The 18,657-nt window shown below is 39.7% G+C and overlaps 1 protein-coding gene across 5 annotated transcripts in view; it reads right to left on the bottom strand.

Moving 5' to 3' along the window:
• The window catches only part of LOC142107342 (serine/threonine-protein kinase BRSK2-like), a 210,361-nt gene that overhangs the window by 117,359 nt on the left and 74,345 nt on the right, over positions 1-18,657 (bottom strand). For all 5 annotated transcript variants that reach the window (XM_075190721.1, XM_075190722.1, XM_075190724.1 and 2 more), the window contains one exon: positions 1,139-1,233. In XM_075190721.1, coding sequence (XP_075046822.1) covers positions 1,139-1,233 — 95 coding nt within the window. Of the gene's footprint in view, positions 1-1,138; positions 1,234-18,657 lie in introns of those variants that run through there.

Raw genomic sequence — 18,657 nt, 5'->3', positions numbered from 1 at the left:
GGGTAAATGTATCAAGCTGCAAGCTTCCAGCGGGTTCTAAAAGTGGAGATGTTGCCTATAGCAACCAATCAGATTCTAGCTATCATTTATGTAGTACATTCTACAAAATGACAGCTAGAAGCTGATCGGTTGCTATACACAACATCTCCACTTTTCCAACCTGCCGGAAATTCGCAGCTTAATAAATTTACCCCCTTTTGTGTTATTTTATTTGATCTTACTTTATATAGGGAGACATGACTAAAATAGGAAACAATGCACTTTTCCATTTAGGCAATTAGTGCAAATCCACAAAAATGTATTTCAACTTAACTGGTTAGTTCTCCTGAGTATAGGGATATCAAATTTGTGTACTTTATACAAGGTTTGAAGCAGTTATAGTACCTAAAAATAAAGGTATACATTTTAGTATTAGAGGGGTTTTTTTTCACCATGGAGGCATTCCATGACAGACCTGAGGACAGTGGCAGGTGGGGAGTTTGACTCACCTGTCAAACCGTAATGCAGGTGTCCTAAGGCGAGCTCAGGGAGGTCAGAAACCTCCTGTGGAGCAGAAGGGCAAATCCTTAGGGCAAGGAGTCTGTGAGCAACAACTGGGGCACTGACTGCCTACTCTCAGCGCTTGCTAAGAGGGTCCCCCAAACCACCACCATACTTATCTTGTGTTTATAAACGGCAGCTCCAACTCCATTGAAGCTTGTGCTACCATTTATATACCACATGATCGGGAAGTAGTTAAAGGGATTGTCTGCCACAGCTACCTATGGTTAAAAGACACTGTAGTGCTTATGTGAATGCAGCCAATGCTTAATGCCGTGCAGGAAAGCTCAGTTTATCCAATCCAATTCAATAAAGCAGAACAAAGCACATCTAGCTACATAAATCACAAACATTTGCATACAGGTGGAGTACACTATAGAAGGCAAATATTGTCACATTAATCACTATTAAATCTAATAACATGGCAACATTTATTTCCACACTTTACAGCAATACAATTAGCATATTTTAATGAATTCCCATATTTTACTGTCCCGAAAAATCCGCTCCTTGACACAGCCCTCTTAGTATCACTTATTATAACCACATTCACATGTAATATGTAACGACTATAAGTGTAGGGCCTGAGTGCACCTACCTTCATTAAGACAGACTCGGAAAGCTTTTCTCGGTTTACAATCTTTATTGCCACTTTCTGTCCTGTGATGCAGTGAATGCCTAGTTTAACCAAACCTGCGAAGACACAAGAAATGTGCATTGTTAGAAACAATCAGCAAATTGAACCACTATAGTCTAATCGTTCCGGAGAACATGCTGAGTCTTTGCCTTGAGAATGGCATCAGATGGTCCATGTTCATGCAGCATGAATAGCAATCTTGTAACATTTGCAAGTTTATGTATTCTATATACATGACCACTTTTTTATTTTTTGAAAATCAATTATGTTGAATCTTTCATACAAAAGAAAATAACACATAAATGACATATGAACGTAAGTGATTAAAAATGGTATATTAACCTTGATGGATACAATATAACTAGTAGGTATAACAATGGGAACAAATGTAGGAACATCACATAGCGGAGCAGAACGTAACATTAGGATCTTAGCTATTTCTTTCGTGATATGTATTTAAGAATTGAATTCTATATGATCCCTTGAATCACTGAAAAAAGAAAAGAATCTTACTATCATTAATCATGAAAACTCTAACAAAACAAGTCTCAAAAATCAAAAACAGGAAAAAGGGAGCTTTATGAGTAGGATGGGGAGGAGGAGAGGGAGCCAGAGATACTGATAATAGCAGTATTAATACTATTAGCTAAACATATACCAGCCTACCCTCCCGCGTCCTGATGAAGTGGACGGGGCGGTGGGACTCAACAATGTAATTCACGGTGAATCATTTATTTTGACAACCCCCCCACGAGCAGTGCAATGGGGGAAGTGAAATCAAGTGGGCAAGTATGGCTAAACATGACCACTTTAAATAATGTCTGTAGTCGTCATTAGACATCCTCTATGTTAGGACCCCCTCTCCATAGGCAAACCAAGGGGGGGGGGGGGTCCTAGTGCCTGGAAACCCCCCTCTATGCCTAGGCACTGTATAATTGAGGTGGCTGGAACCTGCTCCCGCTTCACACGGCTCTGCTTGAAAAGGGAGAGCTGCGTGCACCTAACAGTAGTGCACGCAGCATTGCCCATGTATATTATAGGGATAGGAAGAGTTGGAGAGCAGCCAAGCACTGTCTAAAATTATAGCCACGCCCCCATCCGTGCTGGCCACGCCCACTGGCGGCATGGTGTGGTAACCCCCCTCTACAAATCCTGCGTATGCCCCTGCTCTCCATGTGTCTCATGGTTAGGGTACTCTCCCATCCCTATGTGTTTCTTTGATGGCTCCATCCTACTGTGCCCAGTCCTGACAGCAGAGAGATAAAAACTTGACAGTGATGGTACAGACAACTTGTTACAGCTATGTAGATGCATCTGCTGAATAGGCAAATGCCACAGCCAATACAATGTTTACTACACAGGCACTCCAGTAGCTGTGAGAGCTCTCTACCCCCCTAAAGTCTGTGCTGCTGGACCTCTCACTGCATTACAGTATTGGTGGGGGTGGGACTCCCTGTATAGCAGGAGAAAACTGCTTTAAATTCTGTAGCTTAGTACAAGCTATTGTTCTCACTTATCAGGTATGCTTCTTATTTGTTACCCTAACAGTCCGTTTAATCACAAATACCTTCATTTCTCATACGCTTGTATAGTTAAGTTCTATTGGGTAAAAGACATGGATATGAGTGTCTCCCATTTAAAAGCCAATTTTGTGTTACCTTCTCTGCAGCTATTTACTACTGTATGCATGTATGCAATCGACTATGTGGACTGTAGCTTACAACAATCGGTGCACATGTGATATTATTGCAGGTTGCTCTTCCCTCACTAGAACTGTATTTTGAAAATATACAAAGCTAGAAAATCGCTAATGCGAATCCCCGAAGCTTCTACAAATAGTATTTCTAGGCATAACAATAAAAGAAAAACAAAGACATATTTATTGTACAATGTTAGCTTTATTATGGATGTTATCACGTATAGATATTATTTAAAGATGGAAATATTCTTGAAAATTCTCATTTAGTGGCATAATAGTACACATGAACAATTTAATACTATGCCACAGTAGTGCCCCCAATTCACATTGCCACACATAAGTGCACGCAACTCATTATGCCACATAGTTGTGCCTCCAATTCTTATTATGCCACATAGTATTGCCCCCAGTTCATACTATGCCACTCTAGTGCCCCCCAATTCACATTGCCACACATAAGTGCCCCAATTCATATCATGTCACACATAAGTGCACGCAATTCATGTTATACTACATAGTTGTTCTCCCAGTTCAGTTTCAAATATTTGTAGCCATCTGTATGTTCGACTGACCTCGTCGGCACACGCATCTTCAGTTCCGAAACGCAACCTGGGAGGATCTGCGCATGCGCAGCAGATCCATTTAGTCCGTCTTCAGTTTTACTGAAAGCAGCTCAGGCGTGTCAGATTACACCGCACAGCGTGCCATGTCTGGACCGTGTGCTGGCGGTTGCCGACCCCTGTTATAGAATGTACTAGATAGATGATAGCTAGATTCTGATTGGTTGTTTTGTACCTGGTTGTTGCTATGGACAACACTTCCCCTTTTTAGAACTTTTAGTAAACTACCCCTTTGTGTTCAAACTTTTCCAGTCTGTTCCTTTTGGAGAAGCAACCATTACTCATGTCAGAAGAGGCGATAATATACCAAACTAAGTAGGTGTTCAAATCAAAAGTCAGGTTCTGACGCTCTTTAACAAAATAAATAAACAGGGATCATTTTACATTGTGTATGCTAAATTTCAAGTAAGCGTTGAGGAAATATTTAGTAATAAGGGACAGAGAATTACATTACATAGTGCAGTAAAAAATCAAATAGCAAACTTTGCTTTTTTCTAAAGCGTTATGTGGCTGTTTGCATTATAAATAAACACTGCGTGGTATGACTTCTTTGCTAGCGAATTCCCTAAAAAAATTCCCACATTAATTTTCAGTGTGACCTTAATAGCTGAACATGAGCTGGATACAGGTGTATACTTCAATGTTGTGATCTCCAGCTACAATGGGTATGTTACCATTCACTGAGGTTTACAGTGTTTTTTAGAAAATTGGAACAGAATTCAGAAGATGAACCCTTAGGTATTAAAACAAAAACCCTTTGAAGCTGCAGAATAGAGATTGTTATTGAAGCTGCAGCACAGAGGTCATATATGAAAGCGGCAGTTAATTTTCTTTGGGGGATTTACCCCGGAAAATTAACATTTTGCAAAGTATGAGAATATTAAATATCTTTCTATACACAAAGTGCACACATTTAATGACAAAGCCTAAATACAAATTAAATGTATTTGTTCTTCTCAGACTTATTTTTCTTGTCTGAAACAACGGTTCTCGACAGTTTGGTTTCAAATATTTGTTAAAAAAAATATATTGTTAAAATACAGAGTGCACTGTCACATTTGCTTCACTGATACTCATATAATAGGACTTAATTTAGTAAGTAAGGTCATGTTTAGGACCAACACAGTACCAAGGACTGCTGAGCAATATCCTCAGACAGGGGCGGATTGGAAACTTAAAGTGGCCCTGGAAAAAATTATTGAAGTGGCCTCGTGTGGGCGGGGCCAACTTAAATGTAGGTGGGGCCAACACAAAAGTAGGCGGGATTTAGAACTTGGAATTTGGTTGGGGAAACATTTAGGAAAACCTAGATATGATGACTTAATACACAGTGGGTCATTTCTAAAGCAATGCAGGAAAAAAGCTGTAGCCCCCTCACATATAGTTTTTCTAGATGCAACCCCCTTACATATAGTTTTCCCAGATATAGTCCCCTCACATATAGTTTTCACAGATATAGCCCCCACACATATAGTTTTCCCAGATATGGCCTCCTCACATATAGTTTTCCAAGATAAGCCCCCTTACATATAGTTTTTCCATATGTAGCCCCCTCACATATAGTTTTCCCAGATGTAGCCCCCTCTCACGTACCTGAAGTATCAGGGCTGGCGCGCTCTGCAGCGTTGCTCCGCACACATGATCAGACAGACAGGAAGTGAATACTTCCTGCTTCCTGTCTGATCGGTGCACAGTGCTGAAGGACCCACAGTGCTGCAGCACCAGGCAGCCTCGCGATGCGTGAAGCTGCCTGGTGCTTACCACTGACCACCAATTTTGGGATTGTTGCCCTCCTTCCGACCGCACCGGGTGACCCCCAAAAAAATAAAAAAAATAGAAGGTGGCCTCGTTAGGCCAGCGGCCTCCCGGGGAGCTTCCCGGTAAAGGTAATGGCCAATCCGCCCCTGTCCTCAGATGTAACAGGAACTTGGTTTGGAGAACATGAAATGGCCCAAGCAGTACCACCCAGAGGTAATATATAGGATAGCAGGAGAACTGAGAAAAGGGTCTAACAGGAAATGACATGCTAACATACCCAAGTATGCTTTACGGTATTTATAACTATTAAAGTAGAAACCATTGGTAACTGTACTACTACGGTTGTAACTATATACAAGGTTGAGAATCGCAGGGTTCCATGGTTCTTTTTATTTAAACTAAAGCTAAGTATACACTACAGGATTTTCATCCAATTATCATGCCGATCACATGATAAAACAACATTATGTTAGTATGTACACTCTCACAATCATGTTTTATCATACCAGAGCACATCGCATCGTTTGATTTTATAAATGTCTTAAAAATCTCAGGCTCGGTTCCCCAAGAACCGAACACACCTGAACTTAGCAGATCCGAGTACCGAGCTGAGCCAGCTCGGTACTTTCGGACGCCCTCAGAATTGAAAACAAGGTAAGACGTCATTGTTACGTCGTTGGATCTCGGATCTCGCGAGTTTTGGATTCTATAAGTACCGCTCTCCACGGCGATCCAGCGCCATTTCACAGAGGGACACAGAAGGGGTAGCTCAGTTCTTGGCAGTCTGTAGAGCAGTTGGGCAGCATCATAGGTAGAAAAGAAAGAAGAGGGGTAGCAGTGTTCTTCAAAGTCACCATTGACATTCAGGAGAGCTCCAGTGCTCCATTGCTAATTGTCATTGCTGAAATAGAATTAATAGGTCTGGCAGACTTGGTCTTCAAAATCTGCAGTCACATAATGTACTGTGTTATATAGATAACACACAAAGAGGAGAGCTCCATTGCTCCACTGCTAATTGTCATTGCTGAAATACAAATACTAGGTCTGGCAGTCTTGGTTCAAATCTGCAGTCACATTGTACTGTGTTATATAGATAACACACAAAGAGGAGAGCTCCATTGCTCCATTGCTAATTGTCATTGCTGAAATAGAATTAATAGGTCTGGCAGACTTAGTCTTCTAAATCTGCAGTCACATAATGTACTGTGTTATATAGATAACACACAAAGAGGAGAGCTCCATTGCTAATTGTCATTGCTGAAATACAAATACTAGGTCTGGCAGTCTTGGTGTAAATCTGCAGTCACATTGTACTGTGTTATATAGGTAACACAAAAAGAGGAAAGCTCCATTGCTCCATTACTAATGGTCACTGCTGAAATACAAATAATACGTGTGGCAGGCTTGGTCTTCTAAATCTGCAGTCTTTGTTTGAAAGTGTATGAAAATAATATTGTGACCTGTGAGGTGGTCAAACTTGACTGCAAATGACTTGAAAATAGTGTTATTAAGGTTAATAATAATGTAGGGGGGAAAAAAGCAAAAATATGTGATTTTAGCAAAAAAAAAAAAATTGGGATTTTAGAAAAAAATCGGGATCCAAAACCAAACACGCAAGGGCTGTTTTGCCAAAACAAAAACCTAAACACGAAGTTAATCCAGATCCAAAACCAAAACCAGAACACGGGCGTCAGTGAACATCTCTATAAAAATCATGGTCAACCATGGAATGATGTCAGGCAAATGTGGAAGTGTGTACGCACTGACAACCAGCAGTGTAGGGAGAGATCTGTAGAGTGTACAGTCACAATCTTTTCAGTAGATGGTTATGAGAGATGAAGAGCACAATCTGAAGGCAAATCGTGTAGTTATGTACACATAAATCTGCAAGCTCATCAGGACTTTCAGTCGTTGGTAAAATTGTTACAGAAATCACATCTGCAGTAATTTTCTGTCGTGTGTATCGGGCTTAACAATCAATTTTTCAAGACCAGCTGTTGAGAGATGTTCTCTATTCCTCAGGTCTGATTAGTACTGAATTAAAATATGACAACATATAGGAATTTGAGTTGTGGGGATCTGCCATGCAGTTGATAAACAAACTAGTAATAAACTCTTAGCAGATACATACAGACATCTGAGGAAATACATTGGAAAGCTGAATAAACAATATTTTTCTTCACATTAAAAGATACAATAAAACAGTCTGCATACCTGTATAGACAATAGATAATATTTTAGGAATTCTATGCCATAATTTAGAGCATAGGTTTTGGTCGAATAAATGTATAATTTCTGATTCAAAGGGATTTTTTTACTTGGCTGCCTTCACAATACTCTTTTCAGAATCATGATTAAAGGAGAACTCCATAAAACATTCACCCCACGATTCAGCACAAGTAGTAGATCTGTGGCGTCCCATGTCTGATACCATCTCATCTCAGGAGATACTGAGCCATGGCTGAGCTCTTAGGTTTCAGATATATGCGTGGACGTGAAGAGTATGTCAATTGGAAGATGACTGGGTGACTCACAACCTGTGTCATCAGGCAGACATTTCTACTATTTCCCACTTTCTGGCTGAATTAACCTGGGCTCAATTATTAATGGACCAATTTAACGGGCTTGTTATACATCACTCATTCATTAATAAAGAATAAGTGGGAAACACTGGCCAGTTAAATTTCTCTCCAAAAATAGTTAATTTTGGCACGACTGAACTCAGTGGACAATATGTGGTCCCAACAAAGAGCCTGATACACTTATTCAGGATCAACAGCTCTAATAATGTTCTGCTTTAATAACGTTGGGATACGCAAATGCGTATTGAGATAACTAGGTGTCAATTTTTAAGTACTTTACACTCAATGCATAGTTCTTTTTTCTATATTTATTGCTATTATTTTATTATTATTATTATGATTATGATTATGATTATTATTATTATTATTATGATTATTATTATTCATTATTATTATACTTTAACAGCTGGAAATTAAATGTAACAACTAAATATTTTGTTATTTCAATTCTTATAAGGAGCTAAGAGATGTTTTCTTTTCATCAGACCAAAAATCTTTATGCAGTGGCAAATGGCTTCTTCAGGTTAATCGCATGGAAATAAAATCTCATTATAAGATGTGCAGTGTGCTATATATAACACTGCCTCTACCTCTCACCAGTAGACAGGGGATCCTCAGCATTGAGCCCAAGAACCTAGCAGCAGTGCGACAAATTTGCCCACATACATGCTTGAACACCAAAGTGTTAAGCTGTACATTGAAATGTCCTATAATTACCTTGAGAAGGGCACATTTTGAATATAAATAGCAAAATATGACAGACGAGGGAACAAAAACAAGAACAAAAACAAGAGAGAGAGGGAAGCCTGAATACTGGCATCACTGCAAGACAATCCCATCCCCACTGGAGTCATCATTCACGGGTAGAAAGAATCAGCGAGTCTGCGCACAGGCAGCCAGTCATGACCTTGAGGATTCCAGTTTCCTATGTCTGCATTTGGCTGTGGGACAGCTGCAGTGTGATACCAGATCTACAGCCCCCTTGAGATACACACACAGGCTCTGGTGCTGCAGCAGAGATACCTGGGCAAGGAGCGCTCAGCCATAACTCTGAACCTGTCATATAATCATTGTGTTGCCAGATGCAAAAGGACGAAGATAATTCCTGGTACCACAGATAGAAGTGCTTCAATTTATATTGGGCTTTATATTGACATAGGAATCAGTCACAGAACATGAATGTTATGAACAGAGGGATAGACATCTCTGCATTTTGATTCATTATTTCATTATAAAAATCAACAAAGCCTTATAAATGATACAAAAAAAAGAATCTTAACCCTGATGTAGAAACCACTAAATGTGGCATAATATACCCTGTGTGTGAGTGCGGTTTTGTTGTTGTTATATAGTATAGTAGTGTTGTTGCTATAGTATGCTTTGTTTTATGTTCATTTATGTCATACAAACAGCTGAATGGTTTACACTACACTACACTACAAGCTACAAGGACTTTTAAATTCTTGGAGGTTCTGCAATACAGTAGTATGTGTAGTTTTGTACTAAAGGAAAAGGCATGTATGCATGTTAGAACAATATCATACTAATTATACCTAAATTAATAGCAAGTTGGATATATGTACTTTGTTTCATATAGAGATGTGTACTAACATTACCATTTTCCAGCATCCATGTGACAGGAGCCTCACATTACTGCTCTGTGCAGTTGTGGGACCTTGCACCTTCTACAATATAACTTTCAGTCTGTGATCTCCCACTGACATCCATTCTCATCACAACAGTGTCTATGTCACATACTATCCTGAATAACAATCTGACACAAGAGGACAGGTCACTGCCTCCCACATAAAGAACACACCCCTCTTCTGAAATAATCTGTGCTGCTGTAGCATTCTGATATTCTGGTTGGTTGTTGAAGACATTCAGGCTAGCAGGAGATAAAGATACAAAACAACACAGAATATAGATTTGACTATATTTTATGATTTAAATGGAATGAAATAGTTAACAAATTTTTTAATGGATCAGTTGGTTATTTTCTACTACTAAGCGCCAAGTCTATAAATGCAACAACAATCTCCATTAACACTTTATATTTATTAAGTGTCAACATATATTGCTGTACGCTGGGGAGCCACAAACTTGTCATACATTATTAGTTTGTGGTGGAATTCTGTCCCCAAGATTTAAGGTTAAAATGAGAAAATTGCACTATGTAAACAGAGAACAGGATCATAATTTAGGTCAATGTCACATTAAATAGGCTAACGGTGCTTAATGACACTGGGCTATAACCAGAGTGCAAGCTTCACTGGGAAATGCTGAAAGCACAACACTGCGTCTGACCTCTTCTGGCGTATAGAAGCTCACAAATATTAAGGAATAGTGTCATCTATCTGCATTTAGTCAGCTGAAGCACATATACATAAACTCACGCCAACTTTTTACTGGAAAAGTACCCCCTACTTTAAAATTCTAGACTTGTGTTAGTGTTTTAAAGGGTTGTATTCCATTCAAAATGTAAGTTTATTATGTTTTACATAAAAATGGAAAGGGGGTGGTAAAAACCCACCAGATAATCCCCTACATGTTCTTGCATGTGAGTGTTTTCTTAACACCTGTGTTCTGTTGAGCTAAGGTATGTTTCGTGGAATTAACATGGAGCTGGCATGCACCTCAGAAAAGGGAACACTACTCCCTATCATCATCATCACCATTTATTTATATAGCGCCACTAATTCCGCAGCGCTGTACACAGAACTCACTCACATCAGTCCCTGCCCGATTGGAGCTTACAGTCTAATTCCCTAACATATACACACAGACAGACACACAGACTATGGTCAATTTGTTAGCAGCCAATTAACCTACCAGTATGTTTTTGGAGTGTGGGAGAAAACCGGAGCACCCGGAGGAAACCGGAGCAAACACAAGGAGAACATACAAACTCCTCACAGATAATTCCATGGTTGGGAATCGAACTCATGACCCCAGTGCTGTAAGGCAGAAGTGCTAACCACTATGCCACCGTGCTATGTAGACTAGCTTTCTGTGCCGGAGTGACAGATCACTGTACATGCTCCTTTCTCTTACATTGACCAGCCACTTAGGGGTATATTTACTAAACTGCCGGTTTGAAAAAGTGGAGATGTTGCCTATAGCAACCAATCAGATTCTAGCTGTCATTTTGTAGAATGTACTAAATAAATGATAACTAGAATCTGATTGGTTGTTATAGGCAACATCTCTACTTTTTTAAGCTGCAATTTAGTGAATATAACCCTTAGTGTTAATGTTTATCTGCTTGCGTACAGACCAGATAATCTACATATGAAACAATGATCCTTAGTCCGTGGTATGTTCTAGCTACAGTTTGATTCTGCTAACTACTCATCAGATCAAAAGAAAAGCAGATAAAACATCAGCTGATTTGCCTGTACTTCTGTGGATAAGTGACACCTGTCATTAATGACCAAGGGTTGAAAAATTGCCTTTGCTTTGTGACTGTACCTTATGCAGTAGAACAAATACATCATGGCTCCTCTTACTTAAAAAGACGGGTACTATAGATTATGTATGTGTTAAGGCTTTCGAGCTTTAAAAGGCAACAGCATACGAATATACTATGTAATTACCATAAAGGTAATTATTTTTACATTAATTCCTCACACAAACATTACGAAGCCTTGCAGCTGCTAGCAAACAAGTTATAAATGATTGAGATGTCACATTAAATTTTTCCAGTATTAGCTAAAATAATTAAACTCATCAGAATGCAACAGACAAAAGAATATTCAATTACGCTACACAGGTTATTCTTATTGGCAGAAACCTATTATCAGGGCACTTGTGCTGTTAAACCACAAGAAGATTTTAGACTTAACCAATTTGTTGGTTTTATTTCAGAAATAGTTGTAACAGATGATATATACAGTCGCTCACAGTTGATACTGACTGTAGCAGACAGGCAGTAGGACAAGCTTATGCAATGAATGTACTTAACACTATTATAGTACATTAATATATGCAGATGGTAGTAAGCTTATATTGTGGGCAATGGCAGAGATCAGGTTGCTCACTTTTGTGCCTCCGGTCACATTATATTTCTATATATAAGCAAGACAACGCAAAAAGGATGCAGCTCCAGTTACAGTTCAATTGTCACTGGAAGAATATGCTGAGAGCCTAACTTCCTGTCTGGGCATGCTCAGTAGAGCGATGCGGACGGCTGGAGGCTGTCCCACTTCTTATCTTCACTGGACCACAAGGGACACCACTACCAATATGGGAGATGGGGTGTAGCGATAATTCATATTTGCTAAACTTACTGCATTAAGAAAGTAAAATGAGCTATTGTGTGTTTTAAATTTGGCCGCAAGTTGCCGCCGGACATTGTCTGGCTGCACATGTTGCACGTTATTAAGGGATGAGCTGAAATTTCAGCCCCAACGTCAGAGAAATGTGTCTCCGTGGACTGTTTCAGAGACACAGTGCACTGAACTGAATTATCCCCTCTATGAAAACAGATATGTAGAAATGTAGCACTGCTTGGCTTAAAAAAGCTAAGTAGTATCTTAGCCATGATGTACCGTGCACCCAAAATACCAGGCCTCAGAAGCCTCCAGTGGTCCTCACATTAATCTCCTGTAAAATTCTTCCGCTCTCCTGGTTCAAACAGGCAGTTCTTAACCCTAACCTGTGTACTTCTTACTGCATGTGAATCGATATTGCACAAGGAGAGTTGTATCAACAACCACTGCGTCTGTTTGACTAAAGTGAACCATAATAGCATACAGGAGGGTATGGTGGTCACAGTTGGAGATTTTCAGAAATCTGGTGGTTTGGACACCAGATTTAAAGACTTTTGGCTAAGTATCTGTTCTTGGAGGGCTTGGTCCACCTTCCATAATGAAAATATTATCTTGGTTCTCTAGCTAAGAAGCCGACAACAATGAAAGCCTGGGATTGTCTCCGCGCTAGCAATTCAAGGGTAGCTTAAAAAAATCACTTGGGAGTAATGACCTCCACAGAAAGAGTAGGGAGACTTAAGACACTTTTCAATTTCTGTTTTGATTTTTCACTTGAGTCTGGGAGTGTGGCCTTCTGAAGTGGGCTCAGGTTCCCAAGCCCCAAATGTGCTCCCCACCCCAAGGGAGTTGATGTGGCCCTGAGACTCCAACCTCCCCAAGACCTCCAAGCCCCTTCATGGAGTGGGGTTGAATACTCAGCAAGTAATAGCTTGTTGAAATTCAGGAAGGTCCCAGGGTAAAGGGACCACCCAGTTCTGCGCAAAGGGTAAAATGAAGACACTTGGCCCTTAAGGGGTATTAATGCTTTAGGGGTCAGAAATAAAGGCACTCATTCTCTTTAAAAGCATGAACAGTACTTTCAGTGCAGTAGTATTGGGAATTTGTAAGACTGGTAGCTGGTAGGAAGTAGCTGTTAGTGAACTCAAGCCACAGTGTTGCAACAAACAGCAATTCAGTTATGTCAGTCACAAAGATTGCATTGTTGATTGAGATATCAATGTGGATGTGGGGCAGCTGCAGCCCGATACCAGATCTACAGCCCCCTTGAGATACACAGGCTCTGGTGCTGCACAGGGATACATGGGCAAGGAGCACTCAGCCATAACGTTGGACCTGTCATTATGTTACCAGATGCTGAAGGACAAAGATAATTCCCGGTATCACAAATAGAAATGATATTATTTTCTCATTTATAAAGTACCAACATATTCAGAATCGCTGTTCAGCCCAGGAAAGCAAAAACAAAAGTTGGGGGTAGATATAATTGCTAGATTTAGTTAGCGGATGAAAAAGAATTAAATTTCTGTTTCTTGTCATTTTACATAGCTTATGTGTAACAGGATCTGCTGATTGTACAAAGCTGCACAACCTGTTCATGTTTTGTAAAGGATAATAATGTACATCCTTCGGGCATTCTAAACGGTTATTCTACCATGTTTAAAGAATAAAGCAGATGGACAGATAAGCAAGTATGCGGAAACAGCTAGATACCAGAGTCAGAAGTCACGCCAACTAGAGAAGAAAGCATCATCAGCCCTGTAATCCTTCTGACAGAACTTTCACTTTCATTTCTACCCAGATGTACAGTGACCTATGACATTTGTTTCAGTTACCCATGTCACCCATGTGCTTTACCTATGCAATGTTTTAGTTATTCACTTCACAATCTTTCAGTTACTTATGTCACAATATTTCAGTCGAAGGGTCAATAGGGGAGTGTCAAAAACAAAAGGGATTTTATCCATGGAAATCTTGCTACTAACAGCCACTGTAAAGTCAAACAAGTCAAGTTTGAGGGGCCAGAGATATTATTGAGGATCAAAACAAATTGGTTGTCAGACCAGCTGGAGGATAAACTAGAAGTCGAATTGAACACATAATAATATGATAAATAAAATAAATAAATATATATATATATATATATATATATATATATATATATATATATATATATATATATATAATTGGGCACAGATAGAACAGACAAATAAAAGGCAGGATTAGTTAAAAATGCTAGAGATATCCATATCACAATAGCACAGTGGCTTAGTGGTTAGCACTTCTGCCTCACAGCACTGGGGTCATGAGTTCAATTCCAGACCATGGCCTTATCTGTGTGTAGTTTGTATGTTCTCCCCGTGTTTGCGTGGGTTTCCTGCGGGTGTTCTAGTTTCCTCCCACACTCCAAAAACATAATAGTAGGTTAATTGGCTGCTAACAAAATTGACCACAGTGTGTGTGTGTGTGTGTGTGTGTGTGTTAGGGAATTTAGACTGTAAGCTCCAATGGGGCAGGGACTGATGTGAGTTCTCTGTACAGCGATGCAGAATCAGTGGCACTATATAAATAAATGATGATGATGATATCCCAATGGTTTAAGGTACAAGAAGATCGACTCCAAATCAATTTAAAATAAGTACAATTGTAGAAAATAATTGAGTATACAAATATGGATTTTTTTTTAACTGCAGTAATTTTAAGTCTATTAGCAGACTACTACAGACTAATTATAAGCAGAACTAGTAAGAAACTAAGTTATAAAATGGTAGACAGGAAGGAACATTCACAGTGGCTTAGAGAAGTCAGTGAAGCTTCCTATGTATTAATCCTCCTGTCAGCACCACGGACAGGGACTGACACAGAAAGCAGCTTGCAAACATTGCTCAGCAATTTCAGGAACAGGAAAACAAAACGGACTCAATTTGCAACACTTTATTTACTGTATTTTACAGAAGATCACCAACTAGCCAGAATCATGGGGTACTTTAAAATACCATCTGTAATAGCAACTGTTTAGGGAAATAATAATAATGTGGCTTCGTGCATCACTGCAACCCTAACTACTAAAATCAGCAATGTTCTCAGCAAAATAATGCAATCTATGGAACAACAACTAAGCCACTAATATTATAGTGTGCTTCTATTACCGAGTATATTACAAGCCAAATGCTTAAAACAAGCAGGATTGCTCAGTTAAAATAACATATGTATTAGTGGTCAATATATTTCATTTGTAATAAAACATATAGGGCCTGATTCAACAAATGCAACACAAACATAATGTGTATTTTTTTAAACATTGGGCAAACAAACGTCCGTTTTCAACAAGGAGCAGATGTAAAGATACGTTCGGTGATGAATACAGGTCTAGGTCGGCATGGCTCTAACAGACAATACACTGCAGGATACGGCCAATACATATGTAGAATATCAAGTCCCAAAAGAACGCAGAGAAAAGAATAAAACTATTCTATTAATGTCACCTGTTAATAAAATACTCATTAATGAGAATAATGCATGCTATTCAATAAGTCTTGTCCCATGACCAATAATGCTAACCACTAAGCTACTTCTAACATTGGCGCAACTCCACAGCTTAGCGCTTAAAATTCTGTAATAAATAAATCTGCTTCTGGATACTTATGACCTAATAACTGTGGAAATTAAGAATCATTACAAATAAAATCAGCTTGGCTCTGAACAGAGTCCACAGTGACGTGATATGATGAATTTTAATGTAGCAGGCTTAGTTTTAGCTTCCCTTTCATAAGAAAGGAACTATGAACTAAGATTAGTGGATTCTAGCAATCTGAGGACAAAAAACTGAAAAATGTGACACTACCTAGATATTGGTTACTATGGAAGGGTTTGTGAGCAGGACATATCAGTGTGGGTTGCAATTAACCCCGCAACATTAAAACCACCTGCCTAATATAATTTAGGTCCCCCTCATTGCGCTAAAACAGCTCTGACCCCTCGAGGAATGGGTTCCACAGATCTCTGAAGATGTCCTGTGGTATCTGGCAAAAAGACGTTAGCAGCAGATCCTTTAAGTCCTGTAAGTAGCGATGTGGGGCCTCAATGACTTGGATTAGTTTTTCAGCACATCCCACAGATGCTCGATCGGATTGAAGTAGGGGGCTTTTGGAGGCTAAGTTAGCTCCTTGAACTCTTTTGTCATGTTCTTCAAACCTTTCCCGAACAAGTTGTGCAGAGTGGTAGGGCGCATATTCCTGCTGAAAGGGGCCACCGCCATCAGGGAATACCGTTGCCATGAAGGGGTGTACTTGATCTGCAACGATGTTTACGTAGCTGGTACGTGTCAAAGTAACATCCACATGAATGTCAGGACCCAAGGATTCCCAGCAAAACATTGCCCAGAGCATCACACTGCCTCCGTCAGCTGCCTTCTTCCCATAGTGCATCCTCTTATCCAAGTAAACGACGCATGCACACCTGGTCATCCACATGATGTAAAAGGAAATGTGATTCATCAGAACCAGGCCACCTTCTTTCATTGCTGAGTTCTGGCGCTCACATGCCCATTGTAAACCTGATTTCAGCGGTGGACAGGGGTCGTCATGGGCACTCTGCCCGGTGTGTGGCTATGCAGCCACATATGCAGGAAGCTGTCTTGCACTGTGTGTTCTTATACCTTTTTATCATACCCAGCACTTTTTCAGCAATTTGTGCTACAATAGCTCTTCTGGGTATTAGATCAGACAGGCTAGTCTTTCCTTGTCTCCCCACCAGCATTAAGGAGCTTTGGGCACCCATGACTCTGTCACCGGATCACCAGTTATCCCTCCTTGAACCATTTTTGGTACTATCTACTGCATACCGGGAACACCCCACAAGACCTGCTGTTTTGGAGATGCTCTGACCCAGCTGTCTAATCATCACAATTTGGCACTTGTCAAAGTCGCTCAGATCCTTACACTTGACCATTTTCCTGCTTTCAATACATCAACTTCACAAACTGACTATTCACTTGCTGCTTAATATATCCCACCCCTTGACAGGTGCCATTGTAAGGAGATAATCAATGTTATTAAGTTCGCTTGTCAATGGTTTTAATGTTGTGGCTGATCTCTATGTATGTATGTATGTATGTATGTATGTATGTATGTATGTATGTATGTATGTATGTATATATTTGTCATACATTCACCTTGCTAGGAAATTGACAATGAACGAATTTCTACACAGTAACTATAGTAAGAACAAACTACCATGGAAGTAGATGGTATTGGGCAGTGCCAATATTCACAGCCACCCCATTTCAGGGGTCACCATTACTATAAAACAAACATTCTCCATCTGTACAACTCATCCAGCTATTTCTTTGTACATAATTTATTTAGATATGAGGACCATATAGTGTACCTTTTGCAAATTCAAAAATGCCTCCCCAATCTTGTGCATGCAGTGTGGTTATGTACACTTGTATCACAAGATTCAGCCTAGCATCCATTCCAGTATGGGTCATATGCTCAATCGCATGACTCCTATACCAAGCCTACTTACATTACAAGACCTCGGGAGTTGGAGTCGTATACCAGATATTAATACTTTTACAATTTTATCCATTATGCCCTATCATAAATAATAGCAAAATATATACAACTTTACAAGACCATTGTAACTTTGGAAAACAATTCTATTTAATTGAGCATTATGGGGCATATTCAATTGTTTACTTTTTCCGCTGCGGAAAAAGTAAACAGGTTATTACGGTAATTCTAGTCAGATTTCAACTCGCAGCTCCCTGAGCCGCGAGCTGAAATCCAGTGAGAAAACTACCGTAATAACTGTATTTACGCACACCATTACCGTAATGACGGTATTAGTGCGCGCCCCGCAAGATTTTTGGCTATAACGCCAACAATTGAATGTGTCCCTATATGTCTGTGTTTGTGAATGAAAGGCTGGCTATGTGTGCTGCATATGTACGTTTGCCACTTATCCACTTGTTTCAATTCCCCTGCAAGTCCTCTTATCCTATTATTCTGTGCCTATATTTCCCAATACACCATGCTCAAACACTCCAATAATTCACATCAGAGGTGGAACTAGCAAGCTGTGGGCCCCAGTGCAGGGAAGCGGTGAGAAAGGAACCGGGGCCCACAGATCGATAGTCTCCTGTGCAATGGGCCCCATTATCTACATGGGCTCCGATCCACCACACCTGCTGCACCAATGGTAGTTCCACCACTGATTTACATATGTGTACTATAATTAGCTTAGAGCACACACACGTAGGGCTATATTTACTAAACTGCAGGTTTGAACAAATGGAGATGTTGCCCATAGCAACTAATCAGATTCTAGTTATGATTTATTTAGTACATTGTACAAAATGACAGCTAGAATCTGATTGGTTGCTATAGGCAACATCTTCACTTTTTCAAACCCGCAGTTTAGTAAATATATCCCTTAGTGCTCTATAATCATTGTTACAATGTTACAAATATAAAGGATCAAATAGATTTGTTTACTCATTATTTATGTATTACAATTTAAAATTGCTATGTGCACAGGCCCACTCCGT

This window comes from Mixophyes fleayi, chromosome 11 (genome assembly GCF_038048845.1).
Source record: "Mixophyes fleayi isolate aMixFle1 chromosome 11, aMixFle1.hap1, whole genome shotgun sequence".
Lineage (NCBI taxonomy): Eukaryota > Metazoa > Chordata > Amphibia > Anura > Limnodynastidae > Mixophyes > Mixophyes fleayi.
This window is presented reverse-complemented; position numbering and strand designations above follow the sequence as displayed.